Genomic DNA, 18,636 nt, shown 5'->3' on the forward strand with positions numbered 1-18,636 from the left:
AAATGTTAAATTCTATTTATAAAACCAATTTGGAAGTATTATGGGGGGAAAGTAGGGATTGAGGGAGTCTCATAAAACAGAAAACAACCAAGCTTTGTGATAATTAAGGTTTCTAGGAAGAGGCTTTCAAATATTCTTATTGGAAATGATAATAAATCTCTATCAGAATGTTGCTAGTTTCCATTAGAGTCTGAGAAATGACCCAGTTTTTAGTATTCCCCTACTCTCTCTCCTTAGGTGGCCAAAACAAGTATTCCCAGCCATGCAGTTCAATGTGGAAGAGGATGGGGTAGAGAATTTTAAGTGAGTAAATGACCCTGTTATCTTTGGGTAACTCTGCTCCCAAACTTAACTTAAATTTTACAGAGGAAAATATTAAAAATGGATGCCATAATAGAATACAGGAAAAGGAGTCCCTTCCATCCCTACATTCACTTCAAAAAATATGATATTGTATTCTTTCTATAAAAAGACAATATGTGCTAAATATACAAATCCCTAATGTAACACAGGGATTTCAGTAACAAATTTCAGTAACAGCACATAGAGGTGTGCTTTTGTCCAGTCTCACTCGGGCACAAGCCTATTGTGAAAATGAAGGAAGGGAATTACTATGCACTTTGCAGGGCATATTTAACATTGTCTAAGACCCTTAGTACATTTTGTAATAAAAATAAATCACACGGCACGAGGGTGGCTTAGTTGATTAAAGCATCCAAACTCTTGATTTCTGCTCAGGTCACAATCTCACAGTTTGTGAGTTCGAGCCCTGCACTAAGCTCTGCACTGACAGTGTGGAGACTGCTTGGGATATTCTCTCTCTCTCTCTCTCTCTCTCTCTCTCTCTCTCTCTCTCTCCCCCCCCCCCCCACCTTGAGCTTGCTCTCTCTCTCTCTCTCTCCCCCACTCTGTGCACTTTCTCTCTCAAAATAAATGAACTGAAAAAAAAAAAAAAAGAAGAAAAGAAACCCTAGTTCCAAGAAAACTACTAAATTATCTAAGATTTGTTCCCTGCTGAAATTACTCACTTGCTGAATTGCATCTGAAACAGCTACCCCAATTTGATGGGATGTAGAGGAAATAAAGGACTATACATTTTCTTAGTTTTTAGGGTTTTTCTTTCATTTTGTTTTTGTTGTCTTAGCTTTTTTATTGTTAATCTAATAAAGGAACTGAGAAAGGGGAAATTTGTGCTAAATGTATCACTGACGCCATAACGCTTCTCAAAACCTTCAAATTGTTTCCTCTTGAACTTTTCAGAAGAAAAGGAGATTTGCTTCAAAGATGATATCCAAATTAAAATCAGTCTTCTAAAATCATCTGAAGAACTTTTGATTACATTTATTTTTTGCATAAAAGCAAAACTGAAACAGAACAATTACTCTCTATGGTAAAAAAGTATCTATAATTTTAGCAAACTATCATTTTAAGTGTGTCTTGACAACTGAGAATCAATTGACTACTGCTATCAATTATTAATATAAATTGACTAGCTACTTAAATGATAACCATATCCAGGGAACAATGGTTCAGTGTTAATACCAATGTTCCCACAAAGGGCTGCATGAATGAAGTCTACCTTCTAGCTCCCAAAAAACAAGGGTTCTGTTTTTGACATGGATATGTGAGGCTATGATTGTTCTTTTGGTGGTGGTTTTAATCCTTTCTGAAAAGTTAACTGATAATCAGTTTTACTTTAGTTGAATGTGTTTCAAGAGTTAGAACAGAGCTGTCACTATATTTTCACAGAGTTGATAGGAAAAAATATCTATTGTCTACTTCATTTGTGTTATCTTCAAACCTGGGAAAGAAAAAAGACTAGGGTGGGGACTGGGACTTGTATTTTTCTTGTGACCAAGTTATTTGGCAAATATAATTAAGTTCCTTACAGCCAACACGTATGCATTTATATATACACATACATATGTATATGTGTATACACACACACTTTATTTGTGTGCTTCCATGTTTGTCTTTCAAGATAAGATGATTTTTGTTTAGAAATGGAAGATACTGTCATACACACATAACACTGATACATGTATGAACAACAGTACTTTGGAGTTTAAGTCCTCACCAAAATTATATTATTTGATCTTCTCAACACCCATGTGAAGGATGTATTTTTAAACTCTCCATCTTACAGATGAGAGAAAGGCTTAATGTGATTATAGTAGATAACTTCTCAACATTACAAATGCTCTAAGGAAGGAATGAAACTTGAACCAAGGTCTTATGACTCCAAAGACCATGACTTAAAAAAGACTAATATGCCTGTAATACAGGTCAGTGGCTTTGAAAGAAAAACATGGATTCACAAATGAATAAGACATGCCATTTTAGTTGATATAAATCTGACAGATGTTTTAGATAATTTCAGATTTGTAGAAAATGTTTAAGTGATCATTTTTAAGATTTATACTGAAGCAAAATAAAAGCTGAAAAGAGGACCACTTCCATAATGATCTATTATAATTATTATATAAGTATGGCAAAAATCAAAGTACACATAAAGATAGAGAAGTACAATTAAAGAATATCCCTATGTGTTGGGAAAAGACAACTGCAAAGAACCTAAGAATTACTTTGAGCATATGAGCCAAATTATGACGGGGTTTCTGTGGAACTCAACTAGGTCTAACTCAAAGGCAAGTGAATGAGGATCACACATGTTCAGCAACATATAAACTCTCAACAACACAACTGAAAAGGAATTCCAATATTCACATACATATGCTCAGGAGGTGAAGACTTCATGATTTTTGTAAATGTTCCTGAAAAACTACTGAATTCTTAACATAGGTAGTCCCCTGCCCTCAAGGATGAGAGCACTCTGATCAAAACAACCAGATTTGAGTCCCAATTCAAATTAGTGTAAAGTTTTAACAGAGGGAGGCTAAAATTAATACTTTAGTATACTTAATTACTTGCCATCCTAATGCTTTTCTAGACTTAATAGTTTTATTTTAAATAGTGACTTTTATTTGCAGTGAATATGATTCCAGAGCAGAATTAAAAATAAATAAAAAACACAGGAGCACATTTCTAAGGTTGTAACTGAATATGAAGAATAAACTCTTCACATTCTGGTTTCCAGCACAAAACTATAAGGCAATACTGTTTGTTTGTTTTTTAATTATGTGATACATGATTTCATTAGAAAAACAAGCATAATGAAAATGGTTATCAAGAAAGAGCTGAGCACTTTACTTATGGAAGGAGAGCACATCAAGCAATAGAGAGAGAATCAACCTGCCTATGCCACAGAGCCGAGCTCTACTGGTAACAAATGTAGAACAATGTGACTGGGCAAGATTGTCCTCAACGGTAATAATCCTAACATCTGCATATGCATTCCTTTCATTCCACTCATCAAACACAAACACCTACTTACCTTTTACAATGAAATCACAGAGAAGTAATTGATAATTAGTTCACAAGAGACTTCAGTAACATGGACCTTAATGTCTTTACTTTCTAGAATCTGCTTTAGGTTTTCCTTACTTGTTATCCTAAGTGTGGTCTCCCAGCTGAACTGCAATCAATACGGACGCTAGAATTAGAGGAAATGTCTTTCCTTTGACAGATCTTTAAAAAGGATGGGACAATACTTGCAAATGCTCATTTCCCAACACACTAGTAAGAGAAAGAATCACCAGCACCACAACCGCCACCACAAAGCACCAGCACCACACTGCAAAAGCAGGCACTAGAGAAGAGAAATTCTGAAGGGACTTTTCACCCTCAGGATTTTTTTCTTTATAGTAATCAAACAGCAAGAAAGCAAAATAGCAAGGACAAATAATGATCATGGAATCTTAAATTTTAATTTTGTCATCAACATACATACTCAGCGGCCTATGTTTAAAACACAAGAGCTTTGTTACCCAACTTATGTGCTGTGTACCATCTTCATTATTCATGGCACTTTGCTGCCTCGGACACTGTGCCCAGACTTCCTTGAGAAAGATCAAGCCCAGAGCCTCACCCCATTTTCCACACCCCAATTTATGTGCTTAGAATGTAGTACAGCATTCCAAGTGGCTGCAGCACGAAAGAATGCATGCCAAATCTTACAAAATGCCAGTTGTTTTAACAGCCATGAAAATGGCTCTGGTCATCCAACTAAGGAACAGACGAATTCAGATTCACATAGAACTTGGCCATAAATCCATATGGACCCTGAGGTCACTTTACAGACAAATTTAAAGGAGTGTCCTATGGTTGAGTCTAAGGATAGAGTAAGTCATAATGTAGTCATTGTTACCTCCATTTTCATAGTAGTAATTATCTCCATAAGCACTGGATCCAGAGGACTCTGGAAAGTGTTTCTTTCGCTTTTTCTCTTCCTGTAACTCCTTTTCTTGCAAAAGGCGAGCTATGTCCTGCAAATAAAGAGAGAATGCTAACAAATATTACCAGAGAACAAACAAACCTTTTACAATGCAACAAACTCCATCCAGTGGCCCTAAAGTCAATGGTTTGACACTCCACTGCTAATCTCTTATGGACTCCATCCATAGCTTTCCAGACTTCATGGCATTAAGCTCATGCTATTCAAATACTCAGTGGAGTAGCACATGATCCAGATGAACAAGAAAGACTTTTTGGTTAATTGAAATTTAAACCTAACTCAATCTGGGACATACAAACCTAGTATTTCTAAAGCTGATTAAACAACAGAATTTTTAAAATTCTTATTTGTGGGCCCTTTTTCCAAGACGATGATTCACTAAGCCTGGATGGAAAAGAGTGCAGTAATCTATAAAACATTAAAATTGTATATACAATTTAATTTTGAAACTTTGAAAAAAATTATTTGGCTGATTTAGCTTTGCATTAGAGCACCACTGAAAAAGACAAAATGGTCTCCCTCCTATCTCCCCCTTGCTTCTTTGCCAGGCAAGTTTTTACAGTTACTGAGTGATGAATAACATTCTGACCCTGCCCCCCCAGCCTATGATGGCAAAGGTATATGCAAATAACTAAAATACAATTAAATCATGAATGCCTCAATAAAAGAGTAAAAATGTCAATGTGAGTATAAAAGAGGCAAATCTTATTTCTGCTTACATGAATTAGTACAAGTCTTTGCATTTGGAATTACTGTTTCATAAAACATAATTTGAGAAAACAAACCTAAAAGAACTCATAAACCCTTCTGAAGTCATTTTCAATTATTTTTTAATTAATCATATTAATCAAGTTGGCTTACTTTGGGTTAATGTGTAAAAAAAAACAAAAAACAAAAACAAAAACAAAAAAAAAACCCTCCATAATTAAAAGACCTTCTGGTAACTACATTCATTTGAATGAAAATTCACCATTATATTTCATCTTTCCCTTTTCTGTCATTCAAGCTCACCCACCTCTTGAAAATTTGAAACAATGAGCATAAGACAGAACACAGTTAAAGATCTCTAGATGCTAGAAAAAAGTAATTTTAATAAAAACATGTATTTACTGATTGCCTTCAAGGAACCAAACATTCTCCTAGAGTCCTCTGTAGAAAAACAGGATATATGATCAATATCTTCAAAGCCTTACCTATTAAGTTTTAGAAGCAAAACCATTAGCACGATTTAAGACCCTGTGAAAGGGGAGTGCTCTAAGAGAGGCATTATCACAAACCAGGTGCAATGGGGCCCAAAGGAGCCTAGCACATCTTCCCCAAGCACATGACAAATTACTAAACTATTGTGTTGAATTTCTTATGCTACTTTTTTGGTTTATACGATTTTATATCAGGGTTACTTCTCCCTGAAAGTTTCCACTTCTATTCCTCAACGGTGGGAAATGAGGAAATTTCAAAATGAGGAAATCTTCAGCACAAAATCAAGGAAATCTAAAAATGTGACTGTCAAATGACTATCAGAAAGGAAAAAAAAAAGAAGGAAAGACATTCCATTAGATTGCTACACTTCTTTATCAACCAGTAATTAACATCTAATTCAGTAGGGAACTCTCAAGAGGTATCATCTCCAGAGGGGTATAAGACCAGAAAACAATATACCAGTTCTATGGATGCAAAAAACATCAATATAACTAAGATAAGAAGAAAGAAGAATTTTCTCAACCAGGCACCTTCCACTCCCTCCCCCTTTCTGGCCATACATGTATAATCTTATTTTTAAAGTGCCAAAACATAGGAAATTTTTTTAGTAGCTAAAATGTACTGCTATTTGAGCTATGCTCTAAATATTACCAACTTATATAAATACTTTTTTAGAACATGAAATTCTAATCACTTTCACACTAAATTAATTTTTAATGTAAACTGGTTACTAAGTTTATCCCTGAACAGTTCATATTATAAATGGCTTCAAACTATTGGATTAGTGCCACAGACTTTTCATAAAACGGTGATGCTAATGTTTACTTAAGCAAAAAAAAAAAAAAAAAAAAAAAAAGGTTTGCCCTAAAATAGTTGGCACATTCACATATATTTGGACCTAGGTTCAGAGACACACATATACCTATAGATATTCACACACATACACATACACACATGCTTAAGAATTTCATTTAAAAATAAGTTAAATCAACTAAACACACATTCCTTAGCCTTATTAAATAACACTGACAAATGTTTATGCTATGACTAAAGAAAATGATTCCAATGGAATTAGTCCATTTTAATTACTTACAAACTCACACAGTCCAGTATTCCCAAAGGCTACAACCCTTTCTTCAACAGAGGCTTAGAGAGAAATGCAACTACTATAGTCACACTATGTAAAACAAGTTTTTTTTTAAAAAGGAAGAAAGGAATGAAGGGAGGGAAGGAGGAGGGAGGACAGAAGAATAAAAGAAAAAAGAGAAAGAGAAAGAGGAAGAGGAAGGGAGGGAAGAGGACTGGGGAGAGGAGGAAGGGGAAAGCTACAATGCTGGTAAGACTATCTCTCTCCTTCTGTAAACTTTTTTTTTTGTTGGTTTAACTTTCCTATATCTGTCTCCCTGAATGGAAATGCTACTTTCCTTACATATGTGCTCTGTTAAAAAGCACAATAAAATTATACCATAACAAAGTCAGAAATGCTAATTAACCCACACAGAGTTGTGTAACTCTACTCTTCATGTACAATGTTGTTCAGGAAAAATACTCTGTCCCAATAGGAAAGAGACCTTGGATTCTACATCTGGTTGTTTGGGGAGTTAGAAACAACCAAAGAAGAACTGACCCCAAAAATCTCTTAAAGAGATCTGGGTGAAAATCCAGAGAGGAATTTTCCACAGCCCTGCTGTCCAATAAGAACATACTAGCTAAGCAGACTCCATAAGAAAATAGAAGAGCACAGAGAGAGAGAAGAGAAGGGAGGAAAAAAAAAAAAAAAAGAATTAGGTCAGTTCACGAGTAACAGGCAATGATGTTTTTTTCAAAAGTTGGCCAGAAAAATTCCCACTATTATCTCATCTCAGTGTCCTCTGTGAGGCACCGTGGACTAAAATAAACAAATATGTATTATCATACATTCTTCAATGACAAACTTTACTAATGCAAATTTTGTGCATTTAATATTAATACCATACCAGTCAGCTGAGAGCCCTATCTTCAGATAAGAAAACACCTCTACACGGTAGGCATATTCTGATCTAAAGCATCAGCTGAAAAGTCAAGAGTCTGAATGGAGCTTTTAAGGCTAGTCTCACTAAATCTCCACAGCTGCACTTCTCATTCAGTCTCTGACAGCACTGGGGAATGGGACCATTTCTGTAGGTCAAACGACAGAGGAGGGCAAGGTAGCTGGGAGATGTGTAAAAGCAAGAAAACTCTTGGCTCAGATCACACAAGACTGGAATACACTTGAGCCTGTTTATTTTTCCCCCTTTCTAATTTAGCACACATCTCTTTCTGTATAGAAATCAGAGCTGTTATAAGGGGCAGAATGGTGGGGAAACACTAGGCAAGAAAGCAAAAAGAAAAGAAATTAACTTAGTATGTAAGAAGCTAAGTTAATATGCACCAAAGGCATTAAACCTCACAACAGCCCTCTACTGTATGTGCAATTATCATGACTTCTCCATTTCGGAACCTAAGGTTCTACCTGGGTAAGTAAAATGCTGAAAGCCACAGCTAGACATTAAAGAGCTAATATTCAAACTCAGAGCAGCCTAACTCGAAAATCTCCATGTTTTGTTGTATCACAGGACATCCGTGTCAGAAGCAGTCAGTCAGGGAACCTGAACTGTACAGATATTTCTTGGTCATCTTATTATAGCTGGAGACCAGTCACTGACTTCCTCAAGTCTTAATTTCTTCATCTGAAGAACAGAGTCAATCACTACACTGCTCACTTTATACAGTATTACCACGAGACTATTTATTGTGATTGCTGTTTAGATTCTACACGCCTAAATAAAGTGCTTTGGTTTCTCTTTCTATCCTGTTTTTCTTGAATGGGGGGGGATCACAGGACACCAGTAGCATTTATAAGAAGCCAACTTCATTACTCTGTTATTTTTTAAAATAGAAGCTTTCCTGTTCAGAAAATATAATCACTTCTTTCAGTTCCCAATTTCATCCCCAAAGCTAAGTCTTGACTACACAGAGTAACACATCCTGCAGGAAGAAAGAGTTCCTGTGTTGATAACAGGAAGGATAAAAAGCAAATCCTAATGCTTACTTGCAGTTCTGATTATCACATGATCATGGTTTGTTTCTTAAAGAAAAGCTAAATACACACATAGCAGATGTCTCCCGCTCACCTGGCACTGAACAAGGAGTCTTAGAGGGACAAGGATGGCTCAGTGGGAGCAGCAGTATATGCAGGCTGCTTGACTGATGGTCCTCATCCCATCTATTTAACAGGGTGATTCCGTGTGCTGGTTTACCCAAGGCAGGCCCAGCTTATGTAATTATTAATAGTCCCCCCTTGAACCTAGAAGAATATGTGAGTATACATACAATAAATCATATGGCCATCCTCCTATTAAAATTCTAAATCATTTTCTTCAGTCTGTGGCCAAGAACAGCACAGCTGGTTTGAAAGAAGAAAAGAATCAGTACATGCTGAAAAGGAATTGTTTGTAAGAAAGGCTAAAAGTATAAAACAAAGGAAATAGTTAAATGCAAATTCAAGTCTCCTTACCAAAAAACACTACTGCTACTTGTAGTCATTTTCAACTTTAAAAACAATACAATTTAAAAATATATACAGAATTAAACTGATTAGTTCCTTGAGGCAGCACATCACAGGAGAGTCAAGCCATGAACAGCAAAGAGTGAGAGCACTGGTGGCCCCTGGCCTCTCACGATTGACACGCCCTGACTTGTGTTCAGACCACACACAGGTCTGCTCTCCCTCTCTCAAGACTGCACGAATAGCCCACAAACAAACACCCTCTCTCAAGACTGCACGAATAACCCACAAACAAACACCCTGTATGGTTTGAATAGTGTCCCCCAAAAAGTAATTTCTACTAAGAACCTCAGAATATGACCTTATTCAAAAAAAAAGGGTCTTTACAGATGTAATTAGTTAAGAGAAAATCATACTAGATGAGGGTGGGTCCCCAATCCAATGACTGGTTTCCTTTTAAGAAAACAAGAGGACACAAAGACACGGGAAGAAGGCCATCCGACCACAGAGGCAGAGACTGAAGTGATCCAGTGACACTCTAAGAAATGCCAATGATTGTCAGGAGCCAGCAGAAGATAGGGAGAGGCAAAGAAGCATCTTTCCTAATAGGCAGCAGGACCCACCAAAACCTTGATTTTGGATTCCTGGCCTCCAGAACTGTGAGAGACTCTATTTCTACTGTTTTAACCACATCAAGTCTGTGGTAATTGTTAAGGCAGCCCAAGGAAACTAATTCACCTCTTACGTTGAATTAGCATCATCTTTAAGAAGAGTTCACTTAGGTTATCGAGGGGCAATAAACAGTGGTCCATGGAGGGCAACACTTGGACTGTGCACCACCAAAGAGGAGAGTTCTGCTGCCCATCCGGCAACCCTGCATTGAGTCCATGAATACAGAAGGCAGCCCTTCCTCAAGGCTGGGGTGGAGGGGCATTATCTTAGTTGTACCTCATCTTTCTTCTCCTGAATGCGTCGTCTCTCGGCCTCAATAGCCAGCTTCTCCTGGATTTCCTGAGCAATTTCACAGTCTTGTTGTTCACTAAAAAACAAAGGTGAAAGTAGTATGAATAAATAGTAAATAAATTTTCTTAAAAATACAATTTACTGAATACTATGAACCCGTGCTAATCTTTATCTCACTTAATCCTCACAATAATGATGCAAAGAGGTGGATATTGTCACACGTTACAGATAAAAAAGCTGGGGTCCAGAGTAGTGACAGCATTTCCCTAAGAGCACAGAGAACACAAGTGGCAGAACCAGAATCTGATCCCCAGACACTACAATGGAAAGTCCCAGGCCTTTTCTAAATTTTCTTATCACCTCACCATACTGGGGCCACTCTACAGACAGGCATGCTTTCTCAAGATCTTGCAAAGGAAACGTAAACTATCAGATTAATGTCCACAAATATACAAATCACTAGATGTCACTCTGGTCTCCTAGAAGTGATGGTATGACTTTAAAATGATTTTTATAAGCGTTTAAATTAGATGTATTTTTCAGTTTCACTAATACTTAAAATACCGTGCAGCTTCAGTTCCCAGTAGACACCTCTCTGGCTGGTGCCAGTTTTCTTAAAACTCAGATCCCTGAGAAACAAGAATGCTGCAATACTGCTGCTACCATAGTTTGCCTTGTTTTGGCATTTATGTACTGAACAGGGACTTAAATTTAACACCTGCTACAGTACAGACACCATGCTCAGACACTGAGGATACAAACATGAGTAAATCTTCACTTTGCAGTCAAGGCTCACAATCCTTTTTGGAAGAAGAACCAAGAGGATGATTTTGGTGGGCAAAACAGATCACCTCTAAAACAGCAATGCAAACAAAAAAGAAGAACTGGATCTCTCAGAGATGGGTACAAGTGCATGTCTTCTAGATTCAGGTCAAGAAAAGTCAATAGGCAGCTTCAAACTCCAGAACCTGATACCTCTGGAAAGCCAAACTTTACACACAACTGTTAGCTAGGAAGGATGACCATAAACATGCTTAGGGTTTACGACTTAAGAAGAGGTTGGAATGAAATTACAGTTGTGACTTACAGAGGGAGTTTTCTTGCTAAACAAACATTCTCATTCTCCCTCTCATTCTCTCTCTACCAAGTGAACTTAAAACTCTCAATGAATCTCATTCTTGGTTGCCTATTCCATGTTTAACAAACAGCATTTTGTAAACTGGAAAGTGTTGGGGAGGGCAATAATCTGAACTGTGATTAAGAAATTAAAGCCCATACTCTCTCTTCCAACAAAACTGAGAGGCAGAAATTATTCTCATTTGTATACAGAAACGGTCACTTCCAACATGCTTGGAGACAGGCAGGTACAGGTGGACAGAGATGCGGCCGTGTATGCACGTGTTATGCCGATACAAAACAGAAAGGAAGGAAGAGGAAGTGAGAGAGCACAGGTAAGGGATGGCAAGACTCTCCTAGAATCAGTAGGAAAAACACTGGACAAGGTAGCTGCAGACCTGATTTCTGGTCCTGCCACTGAGAGTCAGTGAGCCATGCCCTCTCTTGTCAATTTATCAGCTATAAAAGTATTTGGACTTAGTGACTTCATCTTATAGGTCTAGTATTTTAGAACTCTTAACCACTCAAACCAAAGAATTGAAAAGAAACAAAATCTACTCAAAACAATTTTTATTTATATATCCTCTTTTCATTCACTTACTTCTAATAATTAAGAATCATACACAAAATTATGTTCCTAGTTTTCAAAGACTTCTCTAGTTGGATCTCTCAAACTCAGGTAAAATCTGTACAGGAGTTAGCAAATATTAATTACATGCAAGATAATAATAGATGGGAAAAAGAAGAAGCCCAGCAGAGAAGGCAAATCCAAATGAAATGTTAAAGGTTACAAGTGACACAGATGTCCTCTCTAGTACAGAAAATAAAGTGAGGTTTAAGCTGAGGATAATCACTTCCAATCATATTTCCATGAAGGACAAGATCGAGTTCACTCAGACAATTACACAAAATCCCGAGGAAGCAAAATCACGTGAGAAAGGGGTAGTCAACAATGGGCAAGCCTGATAGTGGACGGGGGCCCCAGGATGCAGAGTGAGTAAGAGCTTCCAGTTCATTAATATTCACAGCATTTCATCCAGCCAGTGAGGTGCAACTGTCAAAACTGCTAGCGTGTGACAATCAGAAAAACTTCCTTTCTAACCACTTATTTCAGCTAGGAGTACCTCCAAAAGCCTGAAGTCCCAGGCAGAAATAGAATATCTGGCTCTCCTCTAATTTAAGACCTATAATCCATTACTTTCTGAATCCTCATTTATATTTAGAGTTTTATCTCAATAATCTCTGAATAATCTCATTATACTATCATTACCCTAATTCAGGGTCTTAAACTTTTGCACCAGCCTCAGAACTGCCCTTGATAGCAAAGCACTGTGAATAATGTAAAAGGCAATGATTTAGAACTCTAGAATACTCTAGCTCTGGCTCTTATCTTTTTGTTTTGTTTTTTGGGGGTGTTTTGTTTTGTTTATTTATTTTGAGAGAGACAGAGAGAACAGAGGAGGGACAGAGAGAGCGGGGGAAAGAGAGAATCCCAAGCAGGCTCCACACTGTCAGTGCAGAGGCTGACGTGGGGCTCGAATTTACAAACCTGTGAGATCATGACCTACCTGAAATGAAATCAAGAGCTGGAGGGATGAGCCACCCAGGTGCCCCTCTGGCTCTCATCTTAACTCTGGTTATGACCCCAAACCTCCACACCTCTCAAATCTCTCCTTATTCCATGAGCATTACCCTCCAATCAAGCCTTGTCATCTCTTAATTTGACCACTTCAAAGCTGTCTTCAATCTTGTCCCCTACAATCCTTTATCTACCCATCCCCCAGAGTAGATCCCAAAATGAAAATCTAAAACTCTTTCAATGGCTCTCTGTTGTTTATAATATAACATCTACAAAATCTAAATTCCTAAAAGCATAACTTTTGGTCCAGTTTTTGACTACTTTTCTGTCCTCATGCCCTAACCCATGCCCTTAATCACACACTACACTCCAGCAGTACTGAACATCGTGTAGCTACCATGAGATTCCAGGTTATTTAACCTCTTCCCTTCCCTATTACTCCCTCTGGCTAGAATGGTTTCCTCCAGCTAGCACTATGAACTTCTAATTTAACCATCGAGGCTCAGATTAAATACATCACCTATGTTAGAATGGTTTTCCCAGTCTCTCCTTTCTTCATTGTCATTAAATGTATTATTTAATTCTCTGTGGCTTACACCAGTCTCTGTAGATTTCAAAAGCCTCAGAGTTTTATTCTGAGGCTCTTAAAGGCAACAGCTATATTTTATTCCTATCTGTGGTCTCCAGCGCCTTTCATGGTGACAGGTATAGCAAGAGTCAGTAAGAGTGTTTATTTACAAAATAAGGAAGCTGAACAAAAGGATGACTAAAGTTCTCTCTACAAATAATAAACCAGAAAGGCAAACCCTTCCTCAAAGACAGAAAAAATGATAGGCTTTCCTGTTTATTTGAACATGAACTACAGTAAACTGTGGGGGCCCTTTACTTCTCCCTCTACCCTTTCCCCTCAAAACAATACCTTGTGGTTAAATCCACCATTTAGATATAGGGGATTACACAGAGATTTAGATACAGGGGTCACTCTTAAATAAGAAATGCACCCTCTGAGCTTTTAAAACAGTGGAAAAAAGTAAGTCATTGTGCTGGAAGAGACCTTGGATATGATCTTTCCATTTATCGAACTATTACAGGAGGAGACTGAGGAAAGAATGTCTGTCAGATGCTGAAGTTATAAAGAGAACTGAGTGTGTATTTCAGAGCTTTCCAGAAGATCCTGCCTCTCCCTGAAAAGCAAAAGAAGTTCAAGGAAAATAAAGGCAGCAAACATCAACCACGCAAGAGTAAAGGAATCCAATACAACTCATAAAGTTCTTTGATATCCAGTATTTCACTGGATCCCCCAACCAACCTATGAGGCAAAGGGAACAGAGATTATTTTCCACGTGCTATAGGGAAGGAATACAGACTCAGAGAGGTGGATCGAAATGCTCAAAGTCCAACAGTTAAACGTGCTGAGAGTCATACCAGAATCCACTTGTCCCCAAACCTACGAAGTATTCCAACAACAACAAAAATTTCAGACCAAAGAAAACTGTGGGCTAGCCACTATAGGATTTGTAATCTAACAGTGACAGGCATGAGTGGAACAGACACACAGTCTTCTTCCCTGCCCTGGTTGCTGGCTCCACAGAGAAAACCAGTTCCAGCATGCCTCCCGCCCGCCCCCAAATCCTCACAGGTCTTTGTAGCGCTTCTGGAGCTGAGCCTGAGCTTTCAGATCTTCCTCCTGAAGCTGCTTAGCCACCTGGAGATCATGCTGGACCAAACGGTTCCGCTGAATATTCGAGGCCAAATGATGTTCAACTGGACGGAGAGATTGAAGAGAGGAATCGCAATGTTTCGTCTGGTTAATAATATGCCTCAGGATAACTTAAGAAGGGTTTTTCCATTAAAAAGAGCTTCACATCCATGACTTCATTTTATGCTTTCAATAATGCTATATAACAGGCAGCAAAGGAATTATTCCTCTTCTCTTTCCATTAAGTAAAATGAGAATCAGAAAGGTTAAGTAACTTGCCCCTGGTCACATGGCAAAACAGCGGCAGTGACAGGATTTCCACACCAATACTCTAAAACCAAGGCCAGGGCTCCTTCTGCTCCACAAGATGTCACTCTATTTATAAACATTTTCAATACTTACTTTTTATATTGACACATGAATTAATGATTCCCAAATTACATATTTGCAAATACGTACTTCTGTGTAACACACATAACTTAGGTTTAGTTTCCATAATTACCTACATAAATATTGAGAAAAGGCCACAACCTAGATACTTCCAATGTCTGCAAAGATGTTCAGACCCCTCTTCTAGGGGAAGAACAGATGCCAGATAGTATCTCCCTCCTAACAATACTAAGGCAAGGGAAAGGTTCACGCCCCGCTTTTCCTCCCATATACCCAAAATCTCCTAATCCCTGGCAGCTGTCACACCTTAAAATACCCAGAACTTCATTTTCCACCCAGGTGGCACTTGCCTAGATAAATCCCTCAGGACTGATGGAAAGTAGGCCTGGTGACTCTGTTCTCTCTCCCTGCCTCACCCAAAGAAACCTGCCTCAAGCTACTACTAAAAAAGAAAACAGAAGGAACATAATGAGGGCCATTACTCACTCTCTTGTTCTTGCAGGCTGTGGGCCAGGGTGTGGTCCTCTAAAACAGCAAAATCTCGGCACACTGCAGAGGATGAAGGAGGAAAAGCAGACAAGAAGGTTCAATGGTAGTATTTTAATATGTTAAAAAAAAGAATTTTGTTTACTTCAAAAATCAATTCTACTATTTTAGGATTATCAGCTTTATAACATGCAGTGCAAAATAGTGACTAGTTAATACAAAGTCTTCATTCACAAACATCCACAGTACCTGCCCAGTGCCAAGCACAGGGTATCACAAAGTAATGGTTAGCTCTGGTCTCTGGCCTAAGGATATTAACCACAGAATCAGAACCCATGAGTCCAGAAATTCTTTATTTATTTATTTATTTATTTATTTATGGGAGAGTGCAAGCGGGGGAGGGGAGGCAGAGGATCCAAAGCAGGCTCTGTGCTGACAGGCTGACGGCATCAAGCCCAATGTGGGGCTCGAACTCACGAACCACAAGATCATGACCTGAGCCAAAGTCAGACATTCAAACAACTGAGCCACCCAGGTGCCCCATAGGTCCAGAAATTCTAATCCACATCTAAAAAGAGAGGGCAAGTATTGTGGCCATAATACAAGAGACAAGAACTTTCTGCATACTGTTAGCTAAGAGAAAGCTGAGTTCTTGCATAGTCAGAGGAATTAAAAGAAATCCAGCCTTTGCCTCAACCATCTAGGGTTGAGGGAATCCTCTCCCAGAGACTTACATCTATCCTGCTGCCCCTAAGGAAAAACACACCTTTATTAGTCCCTAGGGTAGGAACAGATTTCTACTTCAGGATAATCACTTCTTTAATGGGACCACACCCTCAGACAGGAGTTAGAACTACCTCCCCTAGGTCTCCGTAAATGTAGAGCTTCCTAAAAAGAATCTGCATACCAAAAGGATATGGGAAGCTTAGAGGATACAGGAACCTGCCCCTACTGTAACCTCGATTTGGAGATTCAGGCAAGAACATTCACTGGCCTATCTTTTTAGGAGCAAATGGGAAGAGATGGTCTCCAAGGTCCACCCCAAACTGCAATTTAAACTCCTGTTTCTTAAAACAAACATACACAAAACAATACTCATAAAGAACTCTTATCATGAAATGTGCCTTTTGTTTGTATGAAGGACATGTAATTTAGGTGATATGTTCTTACTCTATTTCAAACATGTAACTCACATGAAAAAGGAAAATTCCCTAAAGCCACAAACTACTACAACATGTAGGACTCATGAAACTGTCCTGTAAAGTTAACAGAGTTTATAGATTTCTTTCTGCAGCTTTGAATTTGCCTATGATGACATTTAACTGAAATGGAATAAAGAAACAATCCTTTGCCATTCTTAGCACTTATATATGCTCACATACATATACATTGACATAGCCAGCCCTGTCCCTGAGAAATAACACAATAAAAAAGTAGGTAGATCTTAGAGACATTAAGGTTACTCTGAAATGGTTTTACAATTGGGGAATCATTTCTGCCCAAGAACCATTTAAACAACATATGGCCTGCTTACTTCTTGCAACTGCAAAACTTGTAATTCCAGGAGAAAGTCCTGTTCTTTTACATCTGATATATTCTCAGCAAATTCTAACAACTTTGTGGCCCAGGTCCTAGCTACCCTATGTTTCACAGAATGAAACTGCTTTCAAGATGAGCTAATTAACTCATTCGATTAATAGGTGAGGAAAATGAGGGCCAGACGGAAGAAAAGAGTTATCAAGGCTATATACAGTTTGTTGGTGACAAGGTTAGAAGTCAGTATCTGAGCCAGCAAGAGCTCTTTCCTTTCCTGACACCATGACAGCCCTCCGGGATTCCAGGCAAACCAAGAGGTCACAACAGACTGAAAGGAGATATTCTATACTGACTAACATGCACTCCCTAACATGCCTAGTGAATTCATATTAATTGATCAAATGGCTAAGACATGTATGGATTTAGTTCACAGAAAACAAATATTCAGAATGAATTAGACAAAATTAATGTAATCAAATCTTGTGCAGAAGAATGCTATTTTATTAGGCTGCTTTCTTATTTGAAGCACTTTTATTATACTGCGAAGGCTTATGTCTGTATACTAATGTCCCGTATTAATTTTAGATAAGATTAGATTAATTATTGAGATTAATATTTTTCAAATCATGGATGGCAACCTATTATTAGGTCATAAAATCAATTTATTAGGTCTAGAAATGAATAGGCTAGAAAACAGAGTAAAACACACAGTCGAGGAAACCATGGAATGGAGAAACTTTTTCAGTTTTACTCACACAAAACTCACACATACGTGTACACACACAGACACACACACAGCTGTATATATGTATTAGGTCACACTGTAAAACATACAACATCCTGCAGATTATGGTCAAAAAACCTTAAAAGCCACTTCAATTTATGTTACCAAGGCAGAAAGTTATGCCAAACAATATATTTTATACATGTTTAAGGTCATACTGAATAAAAGATTATAAAATTATTGCAGGTTTCCATGTGGATAACCATGTGAAGAACTGCAACAATTTTATATTTTTGTTTTAGTCAGTGCAACATTAAAACATAATGTTTATGGATGCATACACTGTAATATAAATATGTTTTTAATATACAGCACTGACACAAACTGAATTTAGAATTGAATCGTGCTCATCTACAAAGAGAGTCAAAGAGCAGGAGTGCCTTTGCTATATCAGATGTTCTACTGATTTACAAACAAAACAGAGAAGACTAAAGCAAATAAGGCAAATATTAACATCTATTAAATTTGGGTGTCAGGATCATGGGTTTATGTATTTCTTTTTTTTTTTTTACATTTTTTTAATGTTTATTTATTTTTGAGACAGAAAGAGACAGAGCATGAGCAGGAGAGGGGCAGAGAGAGGGAGACACAGAATCCGAAGCAGGCTCCAGGCTCTGAGCTGTCAGCACAGAGCCCGATGCAGGGCTCGAAATCAGGAGCTGTGAGATCATGACCTGAGCCAAAGTCAGACGCTCAACTGACTGAGCCACCCAGGCACCCTGGGTTTTCTGTATTTCTTTTGTTTTTTGTAATTTTTTACACACTGCATTTTAAAATTCTACAACACAAACTTTTTCTTTTTAAATCCACATCTTTAATTCCATCAATAGCATATGCTGCTAAACCGTAAACATAAAGACATAGTTGCCGTATCATAGCAGGTGCAAGGAGTTTATGAATTACTGGTTACCATAACAATGACTCTTCTCAATGACTTCTTAGTATTTAACCAGCAAGAATGAAGTATCATTGTTATTTGATCCTAAATCTTCTTACAGCGCAT

At 37.8% G+C, this 18,636-nt stretch overlaps 1 protein-coding gene across 2 annotated transcripts in view; it reads right to left on the reverse strand.

Moving 5' to 3' along the window:
• CCDC50 (coiled-coil domain containing 50) overlaps window positions 1-18,636 on the reverse strand; it is a 65,873-nt gene that overhangs the window by 23,488 nt on the left and 23,749 nt on the right. For both annotated transcript variants that reach the window (XM_019463517.2, XM_019463516.2), the window contains exons 2-5: window positions 15,314-15,376; window positions 14,376-14,502; window positions 10,029-10,119; window positions 4,268-4,385 (exon numbers count right to left, since the gene is read on the reverse strand). In XM_019463517.2, the coding sequence (XP_019319062.1) occupies window positions 4,268-4,385; window positions 10,029-10,119; window positions 14,376-14,502; window positions 15,314-15,376 (399 nt within the window). The remainder of the gene's footprint in view (window positions 1-4,267; window positions 4,386-10,028; window positions 10,120-14,375; window positions 14,503-15,313; window positions 15,377-18,636) is intronic.

Source organism: Panthera pardus, unplaced genomic scaffold, assembly GCF_024362965.1.
Source record: "Panthera pardus isolate Hobbes unplaced genomic scaffold, ASM2436296v1 HiC_scaffold_16, whole genome shotgun sequence".
In the NCBI taxonomy this organism is placed as follows: domain Eukaryota; kingdom Metazoa; phylum Chordata; class Mammalia; order Carnivora; family Felidae; genus Panthera; species Panthera pardus.